This window comes from Periophthalmus magnuspinnatus, chromosome 14 (assembly GCF_009829125.3).
Source record: "Periophthalmus magnuspinnatus isolate fPerMag1 chromosome 14, fPerMag1.2.pri, whole genome shotgun sequence".
NCBI classification, from domain to species: Eukaryota; Metazoa; Chordata; class Actinopteri; order Gobiiformes; family Gobiidae; genus Periophthalmus; species Periophthalmus magnuspinnatus.
The window spans coordinates 24,526,756-24,541,997 of NC_047139.1; the positions used below are offsets into that span (position 1 = coordinate 24,526,756).

The window sequence follows — 15,242 nt, forward strand, 5'->3', positions numbered from 1 at the left end:
CCTGGTTTAGACCTGGTTTAGATCTGATAGTGCTCGGAAGGCTAAACATTTTCTTGCAAAGTAATTGATATGAAATGTTTGACAACCACTGGTATAAAGCATAGCCTATAAAGAGTACTAGCACTTTAATTGATAGATTTTTATTATTATTATTATTATTTTTTTTTATCATTTTCCACAATAAAACATAACTAGTAAAGAAAGCATCTGAAAAAATCTAACTGTAAACTGCATTAGTATTATTTCTACTGTTATGATGAATAGAAATAAAAATGTCTGGGGCACTTCTCAAACTTTTTACACGAAGTAGGACATATGTGGCTTTAGATCTAAAACAGGACTAAGGTCTAAATTACAGTACAATCATATCTAAACCATAACCACACAATACATTACTAGTTTTAACCACAGAGCAGCCAACAGGAAGAGAGAATATGGAATAAACTGACTAAACTGACTTGGCCAATATTATAACTTCAGAAGAATACACGTACCACAGTTTGAGAAACCCTGATCAAGAGGGTTTTTTTTATTTTTGCTATCTGAGTCACCGCAAGACATCCTGTTGAACTCACGACTATTCTGCGTGTGTACTTGACTATGTATGCTAAAAGATTAAAAACTACGAAGCCGCATTTAATTCACAAGCGTTTTCATCACAGCCAATGCCACGAGAGATCCATGTACACTATTTGATTTGGGTGTAATTTACTTGTCATTGGATTACAGTTGTCTTTAGAGGACATACAGGAAAAGGAAAATAAATGTGGTAGCTCTGTAAGCTGTCAGAACAGTTTGGCGGTGTGCGCGGTTTCCTAGAGACACTGCACGATAAACCACGTCTTTAATGACAGGTTTTGCTAATCAAACAAGCAATTAGATGAGTGATTTAAAAATAAAGAGGAGACGTAAATAAAGCGGGAAATTAGCTATTAGCTCCTAGTCCTCACCTGTTCAGCGCTGCGGCGTCTCGGTGCTGCTTCTTGATGTGGATGCTGCTCAGTGTTCATTACCGACTCAGGAGACGGTCCCAGTGCTGCGGCCAGTAGGTGGAGCCCGAGACGGAGCGAGTTTGGCGCAGTGCTCGAACAGACCTCTGGGAAATGTAGTTTTAGTAGCTTGCTTTAAGACAACATTCTTCTTCTTCTTCTTCTTCTTCTTCTTCTTCTTCTTCTTCTTCTTCTTCTTCTTCTTCTTCTTCTTCTTCTTCTTCTTCTTCTTCTTCTTCTTCTTCTTCTTCTTCTTCTTCTTCTTCTTCTTCTTCTTCTTCTTGTTGTTGTTGTTGTTGTTGTTGTTGTTGTTGTTGTTGTTATTGTTTTATTTTTATTATTTTTTTTTATCTTGAAGATTACAGAATGCATTTTATGTCTGTTCAAATGTCTCTTTCTCAATGTTTTACAGTATTACAGTAAAAATTGAATATTGAATTGAATTTTAACATGAACGAGATAGAATTTTTTTTATTTTTTTTATTATTTTTTTTAAATAGATCATTTAGATAATACATTTAGATATATTTAGATGATTAGTAAAGTAATGTTGAATGTGCGGATGGATGAAAGTTAGTCAAAAATTCAGTTGCTCTGCCAATAACTGCATATGGATACAATATTTTAATTACAATAATACAATTTTAGGTTAACACAGTTAATCTAAAAGCTTTTGTTTGTAGTTTTAGGTGAACATAAAACGAATGTGCGGACGCTTGTGTAAGTTAGGTTTCTCTGCCGCTGTCATTGAAAAACATGGCGGCCTCCACAGACAACGCGAGTGCTGCTGCCGCTTCTGATGCATCGAGTTCAATATCAGCTGCTTCTGCGGCGAACGGTCCTCAGATCCAGTACAGTATGGTACTGGAGCATCTTATCGGGGAGAAGAGGCCCGTGAAGGACCTGAACCCCGCTGTAATGGGAGGTCTGCCTGTCCCTCCCAAAACCGACGAGCAGAAGATGATCGAGAGGGGCATGGAGAGCTGCGCTTTCAAGTCTCTCCTGGCTTGTGTTGGAGGTACCACACGGTCCATTTTCTGGCTTTGCTTAACTTAAAGTGCAACTTTGGGGGAGCATCTGAATCGGAGAGGGTTCACAACACAACTCTATTAGCCTGCCGAGCCAGTCTCTACTGTCAGGAAACGCGTAATCTTGACTTGTAATCATTTGTTTTCACCTCCAGGTTTTGTCCTTGGGGGTGCCTTTGGAGTCTTCACTGCAGGTATCGACACTAATGTCGGGTTCGACCCAAAAGACCCTCTAAGAACACCAACAGCACGGGAAGTGCTCAAAGACATGGGACAGAGGGGCATGTCCTACGCCAAGAACTTTGCCATCGTTGGAGCAATGTTCTCTTGTACTGAGTGTATCATAGAATCAGTAAGTTTATTTCCCTAAAGTGTTTCTACCCTTACTCTGTAATGCCTCTATTTAAGGCAACTCATTGATAAATAGATTCTTCTTTTTATATAGTTTTTGTGGTATAATAACGCCCTCTAATGTCTAAATCTTGAATAAAATGTAAAATCAAGAGAACACAAGTCACAATGAAAATGATTTCTTTTCTGCAGCACAGAGGTGTATCAGACTGGAAGAACGCTGTATACAGTGGATGTGTAACTGGGGGAGCCATTGGATTCAGAGGTAGGGTATAATGACCATTTACTTTGCTTTGTCTACGATACATGTTTTTGTTTATGTGTACACATGTGTTTGCAGCTGGGTTAAAAGCCGGAGTTCTTGGATGTGGAGGTTTTGCTGCATTTTCTGCTGCCATTGAATATTATTTACGGTAAAGACTGGCAAAATAGACCATTATTTCAAGATTTGCCTCAGAATTTGTTGAGGAGATATTTCTGGTTCATCTGATGAAAAGACTTTGCTCCATTGAATGATGAAGACTTGTCTGGAATCTGAAATGAAACACTTGCTCTACAGTGATTCTTTTGGATGGATTGGTGAATGAACTCTTTCAGATGCTCCATTTATGCTATGTGACTGCGAAAGAGTGTAAAATGATGTATTTATGTAAAGTTTTTTTTTGTTTTGTTTTTTTTTAACATTTGTTTTCAAAATTTTATGTGGATTATATGCCAACACCTTTTCCAAAGGATGAGTAAAATCTGTGTAGTAGTGATGATTTACTCAAGCTCTCTTTTGCAAGATGGTAAAATATGGAATAGGATCAGCGCACAATACTCATGTAAGGCTAAAGTTTATTTGTATAAAGACTTCACTGTTTAGTTACTTTAAACTAGGCTCCTTCAGAACACATGACCTTGTTGTTGGCCGAACTGCGTGTAGTTCTGACAAACGGCCAGTAGATGACAGCATTGTTTCTTGCCATCTGAAGTCTGGCCCCACTTGGCAAGGAAGTCGTTTCAGAGTGATCCTTTGCTTCATGAGAAGTCAAAACTGTTAGATTTTGTATATAAATAAACATAAATTTAAAAAGAATAATCTCATTCATTTTCAAAGCCAAGGTTGCTTCTATGCCGTTTAAATGTTGCTGCACTTGGTAATTGTGTTGTAACTAGTTACAGTCACCAGGGGGTGCACTGTTCATTTATTTGGCAAAAAAAACCCAACAAAAAAACATGACCCATACGTGGCCTTTTTTTTTTTTTTTTTTTTTTATAATGACACCATAGCATGAATGCACATAGACGGGTCATACAGTGTTTTGGTAACTTTAATTTTTACTAAAAAAGGGGAGAAAGTTCACATTGACATTTAGCCTCAATATTACAGTATATTGAAATTCTTCCCAAAGGAAGTAAAATACAACATTTTTATTTCATTTTAATCTTATATTAAAAATATCAAATAGTACTCATCTAGCAGTGCTTACAGTATTGGTAGATATGTCACAGGCTTGATAGCAAAAAGGTTGGCTTTTTACAGAGCACAGACAGGTTCAGCCTCACAGAGACAACCCACCTTTGTGTTACCGTGCCTGGCTCAATTGACAAGCTGAACATGCACGAAGGAAACTACACAACCATCCTAGAGATTACACCAGTGCAGTAAGACACTTGGAACAGGCTTGCAATGCAACAACAAGAAAAAGCTAAATGTTCCATTCATTGTGTTATTTTCCCAAAACCCTCATATCACAGAGTGCCCGTCATTCTCTACTTAGTGATTGCAAAATTAAACTGGCAGGTGATCCTTTCAGTACAGCTTACCAATCATGTACATGGTGAATGAAAAGATTAGACTAAAAAAAGAACATCACTACCTGAATAAACTTCAAAACAGACTCCTTAGAGCATTTCTCTAGTTGCACAACTGTACAGGCACACATATTATATATATTTAAAATAAATAGGGGTAATTTGGCCAGTGGGGCTCTCATGTCAACAACAGCAGTTATTACCACTGTCCTGTCCTTAGACACGCATTCTTGCAAGTGTACATCCATATTGTCACTCACACTTCCTCCACATGCACAAACTCAGATGGGGAAACATAATTAAAAACATGAATATTACTCTGGAATGCATCTGAACAGAAAAACACCAGAGGTCTCAGTCTTAAAAGAGCAAATTTTTGTGAAAAGTTTACACTGTGGTCCCAGAATGCCCTTGGTGTCCTCACATTTACAAACAGGAGACCATAGAAAATGTGTGTCTTCTGCCACATCTTGGTGTGGACCTGGAGGGGATCTGTACATTGTGGAGGAGAGCTTTGTCCTGCAGCTCTACTCCATCTCTTTCTCGTCCACAAATGCTGCCCTCTACAGGAAACAGGTGGTTGTGGTTGAATTACACATCAGTGGAAAAGTAAAGTGTGTTGCGTTTCAGCTCAGAGAAGGAGATGGGCGGATGCTGGAGGTAATACAGTAGCACCTGGACCTAAAAAACAAGAAAATACATTTAATACGTTTCCATAACTCCTGTGTGTAAAATGTATTAAAACATGCATGCAACATGGATTCAGAAGCGTGTAGTAATACAATTACATAACTTTCTGAAGAAATTGCACTTTTATGAAAAAAGTCATTATATATGTATTTTGTTAGTTTCTCCCTTCTTTGTTCTGTCCAATACACACATGCAGCTAAAACCAGGTAGCCCTAAAAACTCATAAGATCATCTTGGTTTATCTCATATATATATATATATATATATATATATATATATATATATATATATATATATATATATATATATATATATATATATATATATATATATATATATACATACACACACGAACAGAATAAAAAGTTATCGTTATAAGTTTTGTGTCAGCTAGGTGATGTTTAGGCAAATTACACAAAAACTTCTCTGTAGATTGAAGTGGTCTCATTAAAATAAGATGAATGTTCATCAAATGAAAGATAATTATTTATATTGTGCTCAATGAGTACCATCTGAAAGTACACTGTTTAAAATATAAACCAATATTGATTTAAAGCTAATCCCACATGCTGTATATAACACAAATTCCTAATACGGTTTTATAATGATTTAGACCGGATGCTGTTTACTCTTCCCATGAAAAGTCATGTTTACACAGGAAATGCATATCTGAGCAGATGAACAGAGAGACAGCAGCCTAAATACAGCTGGGAGAGAGGGCTGCAGGGACATGGGTCATTGAGAACCGTGGGAGCATTTTATTTATTTTTTTTATAATAAAGGGAGTTAAAACATTAAGCTAATTTTGATTTGTTATTTTTATGGTTATTTTCCATTTTGGAAAATATGTTTGATGTTACATATTACAAAGTAATTACAAACCTTAACATCTACGCTTTTAAAGGATTGGAAAGACCTGCATTTTCAGGTAATCAGTATTCAGGGCATGTTGGATGTAGGATAATACATTTATATGTACGGATTTGTGTCACTATTCTAAGCACTTCTGGGTGCTGTCTAAGAACTATGGACTTCTATAATTAATAGTTATGCAAGCCAAAACAAATGTTCTCGCCCGGTTTCGAACCGGGGACCTTTCGCGTGTGAGGCGAACGTGATAACCACTACACTACGAGAACTAGATAGAGTAGCCCTTCCTCCACCCTTCGTCATAAAGCTAGCATGTAACCTAGCACTTCAACAATGCTATCAATAAGTTTGTTGGCTTTCCCTTGGCCTGAGGATTGAAGACAAGCAAAAGATTTGGTAGATTCAAGAGGAAGAGCGAATGTATTTTCCAACAATTTTCTTTTTCTTTCTTTTCTTTATTAGTTTATTTGACAGGGACAATGTGCAAAAACATTAAAGATGCTTTACACCAGACTATAGCTGAAGTTAGTTTCCATCTGTCGTCCTTGAGCAGGTGAGAAATACAATATAAAATGTAAGCAATATAATTAATACACACTCACACACTACAAATGACTAATTATTGTACAATAAAATTTTACAATAAAATCTCACTAAAACTATATCATACCAATTACCATGGTTAATGCTGACACTGCTGATTCTCTAATAATAATTTCTTAACATTAAATGAAAAGTTTTTCATGTCAGAGGAAAGTTTCAGACTTTGTGGCAGTTTGTTCCATTCTTTGATGGCTTTGAAAGAAAAAGCTGTCTGTGCGAAGGCTGAGGTCTGTTTAGGTAATCTACAGTCATTGACTAGTGAACCTGGAGGTCCTGACTGTTCAGAGCAGAGCTGCACAATTTTTTTCATTGGAGGAGGCGCTGCGTTATTTAAGATTCTAAAAGCTAATCGCACATTTGAAAAGGTAATTAAATTGTCAAAGTTTAACATGTTATGTTGTGCAAATATGGGACAATGATGATATCGCAGTGGCTTTTTTGTCCAGTATCTTAACAGCTTGATTATATAAGGACTTAAAAGGTTTTGTTGTTGTCTCACTTGCTTGAGACCAACAAGATATACAATAGTTAATATGTGAAATAATTATTGCATCGAGATACACTTTTGCAGCATCATTGGTAAATTTTTTTCGAATGTGCCTAAACACAGACAGACTATATTTTAAAGTATTAGAAACTTTTTTAACATGTTTTTTAAAACTAAAGATTGGATCCAGAACGAGAAGAGAGCAGAAGAGAGAAGCACATTGTAGCCAGTGTGAGATGTTTTCCATAACATTCACTTAGTTTTTTTGCCACACTGGTCGCTTCACTCCCATGTACATAAACAACGGTATCGTCCGCATACATTTGTATGTCCACATCACCACATACTGAAGGGAGATTGTTTATATAAATTGTAAAAAGCAATGGCCCAAGGACAGAGCCTTGTGGGACACCCGTATCATTGGCCTTGTTTCTAATGTATGTGTTGTAAAACCTTCTGTTTTTTCTGTTGTTTGCTGTTGCTTTTCATTTCTGTTTATTACCTCTCCTATACACGCTGTATAATATAAGACAGATTGTTATATGGGCTAAAATTGTTTATATACAGTGATGCTAGTTGTCTTTCTCTGAAAACTATTGCTGTGTTGTATATAATGAAACTTGGGAGTGTTACCTGGGCCATGACGTCATGTGACCAGATGTCTGAGGCCGAGGTGATGTGCTGTCCCTTGCTGCTCTCAGACTCAGAGGGCCTGAGCAGTGTGGGGCCGAACACAGTGGCCAGATTATGGAGAGACATCTTATTTATAGGCTCCTTCTCGGCCACACTGCAGAAATAAAATTAAGTTAAAGTTACAAAATATGATTTCACAGAACATCATGATTCCTCTGCTGTGTCCAGTACCGTTTGAGATGCTCCAGCAGAATAAGGAAGGTCATGAGGTTGGGGTCGGGCAGAGAACGGAGGAGGTGCATCATACAGTTCTCCTTGGCAGCTGGATCTGAAAGAGCTGCACGAGACAGGAAACACATGTCAGACACAAATACCATCACAGCTTTTCAACATCAGCGTTTTTCACTCTCAGATGGTAAAACTGCTATATGTCTCAGTGACCCTGTAGCACACACTTCATTGGTCAGATTTATGTTTCTGGGCTCAAAGGTCATACATACCTATGCCCTCCATGAAGGCACGGTAGAAGCGGTCAGTGAGCAGAGGTTCAGGCAACTCCCTGAAGTACAGCTTCAGTGTCCCAGCAATGGCATTTATGTCCATGTCGCTCAGCATCATCAAGATGTCTTTGGTATCTACATGAATAAACACAATCCTTAGAAACAAACAGGTACACAGTACAGGCACAGAGCACCATAGTGCTTACTTTTTTTGGAATAATACAAAATGTATACAGTCGAAGTCCTATGTAGCTGGTATATTTATTACTTTAAAAAGAGTTTTTATGTCATAGACCATAGGATATGAATAAATAAAATTGGCAACAATTTAGACAAACTGAAGTGTGGGTATAAAATTTAGAGCCCCATAAGGCTTTGTGTAAGGCCCAATATTATTTATAATATAAAAAATACACAATTGCTATATAATGCATTGTTATTATTCCTTTTTTGTTTGCAGAAGATGCAGATTCAAAGAGAAGTAGAAAAATATATAAATGGAAAACAACTGTTCTCGCACAGTTTCATAAATGGAAAACAACTGTTCTCGCACGGTGTGAGGCAAACGTGATAACCACTACACTATAAGAACTGAGTGAGGAAGCACTACACGCAGAGGAGGGAGGCTTAGGGGTCTAGCGTGTTCCGTGCCAAGTGTAGCATGTGCAGACTTCAGTTTGGGTTCCCCTGGATAATGAATGGAATTTACAGATTTGGATTTAACTTCAACAGTGGTCTAAACTTCACTATTGTGATTGCTTGTAGTATCTTTTATATCATGAAGTGCCCTTTAAACACATAAATACTTTGATGAAGCAAAAAACAGAAATAACTTATCTTGTGCAGGCTATATTGCATATTGGTATTGGAGAAGCAGTGCACAAGCACTTACTTGTATCAAAGGCCAGTTTGAGAGCCTGGATGTCTGTGGCCACCCCTGAGATCCTGTAGATCCCCACTTCGTCAATGCCCCTCTTCTCCACCTCCTCAATGCACTGTCGGACGATGTAAGGCACTTTGGAGCGTTCACGCCTGTGGAGAGATGCACTGTTAAACCACTGTCACATTCACTGAACACAAATGACACTGCAGGCTGGTGCCTGAAAGATGCACTTACTTTGTCACTACGTTGATTTTGACTCCAAACACCCCACTCTGTTTTTTGGAGGGCGTTCTCTTCAAACTGAGGTCTCGACTTGTAAACTTCATGGAAAATTCCACTTTGATCTGTTGATTCATAAAAATAGAACATTACAGAGGAGCCAGTGAGCGGCTGAACTCTGCAGCCTCTTGAAGAATGAAAATGATAATTTAGTTAGTCAATTATATATTTTTGCTTTTTGGCCTGAATTTATAACTCACTACAACATTTAAACTGGTTTAGAACAGCAAAGCAAACATGGAAGGGGCTGGGGTGTCAAATTTAGTAAAGAATTAATTCACAAGGCTTTTGTGATCTAATGATTGTTAGTGTTAATCTGATTTTTATTTTTTATGTAGCTAAATAATTCTCTCTTGGGAATCATTTACACAAGTGAATACATTGTAAGTTATTGAAGTTCTTTCTTACCCCATTCATCTCTATGACATCCATGTGCCAGTTCTTGGACTGTACCGTCTGGGGATCGAGCTGAAAAACAAAAAAAGAGAACAAAGCTGATATTTTAATTCTATGGGAAAGTTCAAACCTGAAGCACATTTTCCACATTACCCTGGTTTATCAGATCTTTAGTTTGTGCAGTTGCATTGTAACAGTCTCTACATGAGCAGACTCTTATACCCAATAGTGGTCTTTTCTCAGAGGAAAACTGGCTGTTCCTGCCCGGTTTCGAACCGAGGACCTTTAGCGTGTTAGGCGAATGTGATAACCACTACACTACAGGAACTGGACACTCACATCCCCGCTCTCTCTCCCAGGTCCATCACTGTTGCATCAAGCATACTGACAAATGAAACACTGTAGACACTTGTACACTGCAGCCTGTGCTTCTTGCATAAGCAGAGCATTAAGAGTGTGAAGGGGTAAACATTATGCTTCCTGTAGGTAGACTTCACCTTAGAGCAGCACATTTTCTAACCTCTAGGTCAGATCAAAGTCTAGAACAGTTTGCAGGACGTGCAAGTTTACTACTACGATTACAATTAAGACTACTTCAGAATGACTGCTACCGCTAATGTACCCTCATAAGATTAACTCACACATTTCTTCCCATGATGCTCACTGATAGATGGATCTTGCTGTTGTTTTAAGTAGGCTCTCTCATCCCAACTGCTAATGTCTTTTTTATTGTCTGTTTTAGTTTTATCATTCTCCGTAGTGATGAACTTAGACAATGATAATGATTGTTGGCTAGGCACAAGAGCAGCACACTTCTCTTATTGTCAGCAGCCATTAAAAGTTCTCCGGGAGCGTATTTCATTACCTCGTAAAAAATCCATTTGGCAACACTTTCGCACATTCTTCTGAAGGTCTGCTCGCTCCCAGCAGGATTTGGGTTCAAGAACAGGGGACAGGTAAATGCCACAATTGAATCCAGCGCCTGCCGAGAAGATGCCTTGTGTAACCCCAAAATGTGTCCCCCTCCCCACTAATGTCCTTTTAGCCAATTTCCCAAAAACCTGATTAAAAATGAATGTGCTCATATAGGGTTGTAAAAACAAAAAGGATGTGGTACACTCACTGACCCTCTCAGAACTGTAGCCTGCCTTTATTAAAATATGCTTGGTCTTTTCTGTCTTGTTCCTTTTACTTGGAAATCAGGTCTTATTACATTAGCACTTGAGCAAATTGGTTAGGTTTACGATCTAGAACTTGATAATCTCATAATTTCAGATGAGGGCAGGGGCCTATATAACTATGGGGGGGGTTACTGTTTCTGGAAAAAATATTCAAAGCGTACTCTCCAGAAATGTTGAACCTCCTGAGCTCCACAAACTTGCCATATTTCCTTCATTCATATAGGGTTTTAAGTGCTTTCAACTGTCAACAATCACGTCTTTAGGGGTGAATAATGACACCAACTGGCATCAGAATTTATTGTAAAAACAGAATTTCACTTTTGTTGAACTTTATACCAGTTTTTGTTTCTTGTGGATTGGCCCAGTTATTACAGTGATATCAAACTGCAATCTGACCTGTCCTAGAGCTCATTTTTAAACTATGTTCATTCTGAATATTGTGATGCCATGTGAAGCCATGTTGTATATAATGACAATGATAACAGGCTATAGCGTTACAGAAAGGTTAGTTGGGGTTGTATGATATCGCGCAGGCAGGTGGTAGGTTGAACTAAAGCAGATTTGAAGTCTAATTCAGAACGGCAGCTGAGTACAGAGCGCAGCGGTCTGCAGTAGCAGGTAGAGCAAGACTGGTGATATCTGGCAGGTCAGGAAAGTAGTTATGAATGCTGTCTAAATACACACACAGTAAAGAGAGATATAGCTTTGTAAACAGTATTCTTCATCTCTAGCACACACATACTAATGAACGATCCCTCTTTAAGTTGAACGAGTACAGCCTCATCTTTGAATTTACATACAATTTATTTACAAAATTGGGAATTCAGGATTTGATCAAAACACCAAAAAAACAAACAATTGTCCCTTTTTTTGAACACTGCTGATCCTGCTATTCTTGCCAATATTGGACCAAGCAGTTTAAACTAGACGAAATAATTAATGAATTAATTGATGAACTTCTCTAAGATAAATTAAACATTTGCCCTTTTTGGCAGGCTCAAATTCAAGAATAGTGATACATACAAAAAGAGTGATTTATTGCCACAAAATACCTAACCCTGGTCTTTTTATGATTTCCACATCTCCAGGAAACAAAGCTATGTTTTGGTCCATCTTTCATCCCATTTCAAAGAGATATCAGACAATGACCAATTTCCTTTTTTGGCCTACAGTTCCAGGAATGCTTAGATGGGATCAAGACCAGATGAGCGTGTCCTGTATGGTCTAGGAGGATATTAAAGTAAAAAGGCTTGTGGTTTAGTAAAGACATCCTCCGGCCATTGTGGAAATAATTTGAACTGTTGATGAATTGAGGTTAAAGTTATGGTACACTTTACTCTCCCCAAAGGGAAATTTGTACTCTGCATTTGACCCATCCTTCAATGCCGCTGGAACAACCTGTCAGGAGCTGGGAGCGCCACAGTGCTCAGGGGACTCATCTCCAGATCTTAAACTAGACTTGGTGAGGACTACCTTAGCTGGAGGATTGACTATATTTAAAGATGTAAATAAATAAATAGAATTTCATCCTGAAAATATGCTATAAATAGTCGTATTAATTAAGTGCTTTTATATTTAATGCAGCTCTATGGTCAACCAATCATAGTGAAGTATGAACTCTCTGAAGCAATAGATTGGTTTAGATACCCCTTAATTGCAGGTAAAAAGATACTAACATGAATAGGAATAAAGTCAAAATTCTGATTTCAATTATAGTGATGTGATTTTTCTTTCCATATCACCCACCCCTAATTCCCCCTAAGTGTTATATTTTCAAAGAGACGCAAATGAAGCTAGTGTTGTGGGCTCAGCTGAAAAAGCCCCGTTACTTTCCATTTATAGCCTACTAAACCTGACCGCTTTATGCTTACGCACATATAACCTTGTCCTCGCTCTCCGCCAGCAAAAACATGTGGCCCTCAGATGATCTAGTGTAGTCCATTAATAGAATGAAAGGAAACAGAAGGTTCACTTGTGTATCTCTTTCTGCTCTAGATGTACGTCATTGGTACAGTTTGCAGTATCATGTGCACAGGATCAAATACAGACTGTGATGTGCCCGGGGACATAGAAGAAAAGTTAAGCTGTAGCAGTTTTTACACAACCTCAAAGTGTCTAGGGGGAGAGATTCCTTGCATGAACTGAAACCTGAGGTCAAGAAGGAGGTCACGAGAGGTCAAGACAAAATAACTAACAAATAACAAAGGATAATTTTAAAATCAAAATTATGTAATTTCCATCCCATGTATAATCCAAAAAAGTAACCCTAAATCTAAAGTGCTGCCCCTAGTTTTCACTGTTGTTTGGTCATCAGGTCAAGAAAAGTGAATAATAGTGAAACTGTGATGTTTCTTCTTACAATATGCAAAACACTAAATTAATTAATAATTGATCATTTAATATGACATTGTGACTTCCATCAACCCAACCAATTATTTCTACACAAGACTGATGAAAAAATCCCCTGTAAATAGGTTCTAAATAGACATTAAGCAGCTACATCCCCAGTAACACAATGTTGTCAACACACAAAAGTGCTGTTCCTGCCCGGTTTCGAACCGAGGACCTTTCGCGTGTTAGGCGAATGTGATAACCACTACACTACAGGAACTGGCTGCCCTTAGCCACCCCATGGCTCACACATAATCCTGGCACACTTGACTCAGACAACAGTTGGACGGTCAAAGGTCTACAACATGTTACATAATACTTAGCGCAACTTTCCACAACTATGTTTAGCAGCTAGCACATTCCCATTCATTTAGAGTAAGGAAATAAATAAATATTATTCTTAAGTTTAACTACAGGCATAGCATTTAATTATGTACGCTAATTATTCTGCAAATATGGAACATATTAGTTTTGCATCTGTCCTTCAACATCCATGTTCATCAGAGAATAACAGTGAATTTAGGTTGTTCTGCAATATAAACAGTCAAAAATGTAGTTTAAAATAGAGTCAAGCTTTACTAGTTAACCAGCAGATTCTTCACACTATTACAGGCCTTCTAAAATCTTATGATGCAGCAATTTTGGCAAAGTAATTCAAATCTGTGTCAACTGCTGCGGCTGTTAGTCTGATTAAAAATTCATTCAGCTCCATGGAGTCTTACAAGTCTTTTAATGAGACTCAAACTGCACAGTGATTTTCTGTTATCATCAGGATTACAGCAGCCTGCTAAAAATGCTCCAGCACCTCAGGCCTATGACCAACACAAGTTATTTTTAGCTGCTTAATGCTGATATATGCGTTAGTCAAGCGTTGTGTACCCTCCACAGCTGTGGATGTCACTGGGGCCATGTGAGGGTCTGAAGTTGAGTGTTGCCATGTTGACTTGTCTTACTGACTTCCTGGTCTTAGCCAATCAGAAAGGGCTTACAGGAGACAGAGAGATGTGATTGGCAGAGAGGTCCAGTTTCTTTTGTAGTGGTTGTAAACAGTTACTCTTATGCAACACAATTCTCCCTGCAGCGGTGGTGAGCGAGAGCACTAAAGCGGACCAAATCTGAGCTGTCCTGAAGTTTACAGCTGAAATGGAACAAAGTAGCAGCGACTGGAATTGGTATTTTCATTTAGAACTGCAACCGAAAACAAAAGAACTTCACCAAGGATGGGTTAAAAGCAGGGGGGGGGGAAATCCTACAGAGACCATAAAGTCTGCAGATACATTCACACAAGAATCCCTGCATTTGCTAATATCAAAGTCCTTACTTAAACCATACAAACCAGATACACGTGTGTACAATTACAACACTAAATCATGATTCCACAATATGGCATTGAATGTATCCATCTGCATGGAGACAAGCAAATGACTCCACCAGGACAAGTTACAGATTAGATCTGAGAAGAGGGGACCCGGTTCATAGTAAGAATGGATGTTTTTTTAAGGTTAATAAAACACTTGTAATCTGGTGCAGTAAAAGTCTCACATCAGGTCATCTTTAGATTTAAATCTTTATTTGTTTTCCTTTCATCAGATAAAGCTTACGATTTCTGCCCCAGTCTCCACTGGCACTCGTGTATGAAGGTAACATTACCTCACTCCACAGATCAGGCCGGATCATTTGTAACACATTAGATCATACCTTCATACACAAGTCTGCAGATGTATAATGTTGTTGTGTACTTCTGGTGAGATCATTTCATGAGCTACAGTAGATAAATGTGATCCACGTAATCAACAATACCTCTTTGCATCAATCTATTACGTACAGTTAGGACTTTGTGTTTACTATGGGAGCAAGCGGAGCAAGCAGACCAAAACATCCATCAAAACATGGCCCCTCTGCTGTCATGCAACATTAACAGAACAAAGTATACATGAGTTTCAGCTGTTCACATATATGCAACATTTTAAGGAGTTTTTCCCCCATTCAAAAGACTTCATATTTTGTTAATCACTATGGCAATAATCCTAATTTTTATAATTCTGAAAACAATGCATATACCAACTATAGTCGATCTTTTTTCAAACAATTATAAAAACATGATTAAAGCGGCAAGTGGCATCGAACGCCCCTCGCACTCGGCCGACCAGGCATGCCCTAAGGG

General features: G+C 38.2%; 2 protein-coding genes and 3 non-coding genes across 8 annotated transcripts in view; 1 reads left to right on the forward strand and 4 right to left on the reverse strand.

The window, feature by feature from the left end:
• The first annotated feature begins 1,719 nt into the window (after positions 1–1,719).
• timm22 (translocase of inner mitochondrial membrane 22 homolog (yeast)) lies at positions 1,720–3,438 on the forward strand. Its single transcript, XM_033977896.2, has 4 exons — positions 1,720–2,007; positions 2,173–2,369; positions 2,561–2,633; positions 2,709–3,438. The coding sequence occupies exons 1-4, from the start codon at positions 1,746–1,748 to the stop codon at positions 2,783–2,785; spliced, it is 609 nt and encodes a 202-aa protein (XP_033833787.1). The 5' UTR covers positions 1,720–1,745; the 3' UTR covers positions 2,786–3,438.
• Positions 3,439–3,663: 225 nt separating this feature from the next.
• abr (ABR activator of RhoGEF and GTPase) overlaps positions 3,664–15,242 on the reverse strand; it is a 124,975-nt gene continuing 113,396 nt past the window's right edge. For all 4 annotated transcript variants that reach the window (XM_033977865.2, XM_033977866.2, XM_033977867.2 and 1 more), the window contains 7 exons: positions 9,519–9,578; positions 9,066–9,175; positions 8,841–8,980; positions 7,949–8,083; positions 7,680–7,785; positions 7,449–7,602; positions 3,664–4,846 (listed from right to left, as the gene is read on the reverse strand). In XM_033977865.2, coding sequence (XP_033833756.1) covers positions 4,757–4,846; positions 7,449–7,602; positions 7,680–7,785; positions 7,949–8,083; positions 8,841–8,980; positions 9,066–9,175; positions 9,519–9,578 — 795 coding nt within the window. In that variant the 3' untranslated portion in view covers positions 3,664–4,756. The remainder of the gene's footprint in view (positions 4,847–7,448; positions 7,603–7,679; positions 7,786–7,948; positions 8,084–8,840; positions 8,981–9,065; positions 9,176–9,518; positions 9,579–15,242) is intronic.
• On the reverse strand, positions 5,922–5,994 carry trnav-cac (transfer RNA valine (anticodon CAC)). The gene has a single exon. It is a non-coding gene; the product is annotated as a tRNA-Val (tRNA).
• On the reverse strand, positions 9,762–9,834 carry trnav-aac (transfer RNA valine (anticodon AAC)). The gene has a single exon. It is a non-coding gene; the product is annotated as a tRNA-Val (tRNA).
• Positions 13,226–13,298, reverse strand: trnav-aac (transfer RNA valine (anticodon AAC)). The gene has a single exon. It is a non-coding gene; the product is annotated as a tRNA-Val (tRNA).